General features: G+C 36.8%; 1 protein-coding gene and 1 long non-coding RNA gene across 4 annotated transcripts in view; one reads left to right on the forward strand and one right to left on the reverse strand.

Annotated features, from left to right (window-relative positions):
* Nucleotides 1–2,500, forward strand: part of LOC133640738 (phospholipase B1, membrane-associated-like) — a 31,658-nt gene that overhangs the window by 25,210 nt on the left and 3,948 nt on the right. For both annotated transcript variants that reach the window (XM_062034316.1, XM_062034317.1), the window contains exon 13: nt 1,978–2,049. In XM_062034316.1, the coding sequence (XP_061890300.1) occupies nt 1,978–2,049 (72 nt within the window). The remainder of the gene's footprint in view (nt 1–1,977; nt 2,050–2,500) is intronic.
* Nucleotides 1–2,500, reverse strand: part of LOC133640739 (uncharacterized) — an 11,220-nt gene that overhangs the window by 3,849 nt on the left and 4,871 nt on the right. The gene's annotated exons all lie outside the window — the stretch shown is intronic.

Raw genomic sequence — 2,500 nt, forward strand, 5'->3', positions numbered from 1 at the left:
ATATATATATATATATATATATATATATATATATATATATATATATATATAATATATATATATATATATATATATATATATATATATATATGCATACATTTTAATATATATTTGAAAACATTTAGTTATTTTATTTTAATTGATCTTTTATATATATTTTCTCTTAATATTACAAACCCCGTTTCCATATGAGTTGGGAAATTGTGTTAGATGTCAATATAAACGGAATACAATGATTTGCAAATCCTTTTCAACCCATATTCAATTGAATGCACTACAAAGACAAGATATTTGATGTTCAAACTCATAAACTTGTTTTTTTTTGCAAATAATAATTAACTTATAATTTCATGGCTGCAATACATGCCAAAGTAGTTGGGAAAGGGCATGTTCACCACTGTGTTACATGGCCTTTCCTTTTAACAACACTCAGTAAACGATTGGGAACTGAGGAGACACATTTTTGAAGCTTCTCAGGTGGAATTCTTTCCCATTCTTGCTTGATGTACAGCTTAATTTGTTCAACAGTCCGGGGGTCTCCGTTGTGGTATTTAAGGCTTCATAATGCACCACACAGTTTCAATGGGAGACAGGTCTGGACTACAGGCAGGCCAGTCTAGTACTCGCACTCTTTTACTATGAAGCCACGTTGATGTAACACGTGGCTTGGCATTGTCTTGCTGAAATAAGCAGGGGCGTCCATGGTAACGTTGCTTGGATGGCAACAAATGTTGCTCCAAAACCTGTAGTCCATCTTAGATGAGCTCAGGCCCAGCGAAGCCGACGGCGTTTCTGGGTGTTGTTGATAAACGGTTTTCACCTTGCATAGGAGAGTTTTAACTTGCACTTACAGATGTAGCGACCAACTGTAGTTACTGACAGTGGGTTTCTGAAGTGTTCCTGAGCCCATATGGCGATATCCTTTACACACTGATGTCGCTTGTTGATGCAGTACAGCCTGAGGGATCGAAGGTCACGGGCTTAGCTGCTTACGTGCAGTGATTTCTCCAGATTCTCTGAACTCTTTGATGATATTACGGACCGTAGTTGGTGAAATCCCTAAATTCCTTGCAATAGCTGGTTGAGAAAGGTTTTTCTTAAACTGTTCAACAATTTGCTCACGCATTTGTTGACAAAGTGGTGACCCTCGCCCCATCCTTGTTTGTGAATGACTGAGCATTTCATGGAATCTACTTTTATACCCAATCATGGCACCCACCTGTTCCCAATTTGCCTGTTCACCTGTGGGATGTTCCAAATAAGTGTTTGATGAGCATTCCTCAACTTTATCAGTATTTATTGCCACCTTTCCCAACTTCTTTGTCACGTGTTGCTGGCATCAAATTCTAAAGTTAATGATTATTTGCAAAAAAAAAAAAGTATCAGTTTGAACATCAAATATGTTTTCTTTGTAGCATATTCAACTGAATAAGGGTTGAAAATGGTTTGCAAATCATTGTATTCCATTTAAATTTACATCTAACACAATTTCCCAACTCATATGGAAACGGGGTTTGTACTAACAATTAGTATAATTTTAGAAATACCACCGAAGGCCTAATTATTGTCCGCTTTCTGCTCTGTTGTCCACAAGTTGCAGACATTCTCCATGTATGTTTTACGCGTGAAAAGTGTTTGTCAATCTTAACTATTATTTATCTATATTAATATTTTTGCTCCAACACATGTAACTCCACTGTATTTTTTGTTGAAAATGAGAGATGATGAGAGTTTATCTTCACACATCAACATCTCCAACATGGAAGCTCTTTGCTCGATCAGCATTGCAAATAAAAGGCTGTTATTAATTGTCTTAACCTAGATGAATAAAGGTTTAATAAATATATACATACATGTAAAACAAGAAGTGGGGATGCCAGTGTGTTGCTAAATGTTTCTGTACTAAATTACCCAGAAGACTACGCATCATGTTTTGTTCAGAGATGGTAAAAGCTTGTGTCTTGACTGTTTTCTTAGCTGGAAATGCCGGGGAAAAAGACGATCATACAGGATTTATCCACAGATATTGAACTGAAATGTCCGAGCAAGGTAGGACAGTTTCAAGATTAAAGGTTCCTGACTTTGATGTTGTTCTAGTGCAGGGGTGTCCAATGTGTGGCCTGAGGACCATTTGCGGCCCGCAGCTATTTTTTTAACAGCCGGCGTCATATTCTAAAAGTACTATTAAAAAAACACAAAACAAAAATAGAAACATTAAGTGAAATAAAAGAGCAAACAGGTGGAAAGTACAGTATGTATACACACACATATATACACACACACACACACACACACACACACACACACACACACACACACACACACACACACACACACATATATATTAGGGGTGGGCAAGTTAATGCGTTAATTTTGAGTTAACCCATCAATCTATTAATGCCGACAAATATTTTATCGCGCGTTATTGCGTATGTTTTTTACATGCTTTTATTTTGTTAACGCCTATCGCTGGCTCCTGCGGAAAAGGAAGGAGAACGGG

This window comes from Entelurus aequoreus, linkage group LG23 (assembly GCF_033978785.1).
Source record: "Entelurus aequoreus isolate RoL-2023_Sb linkage group LG23, RoL_Eaeq_v1.1, whole genome shotgun sequence".
Classification (NCBI taxonomy): Eukaryota; Metazoa; Chordata; class Actinopteri; order Syngnathiformes; family Syngnathidae; genus Entelurus; species Entelurus aequoreus.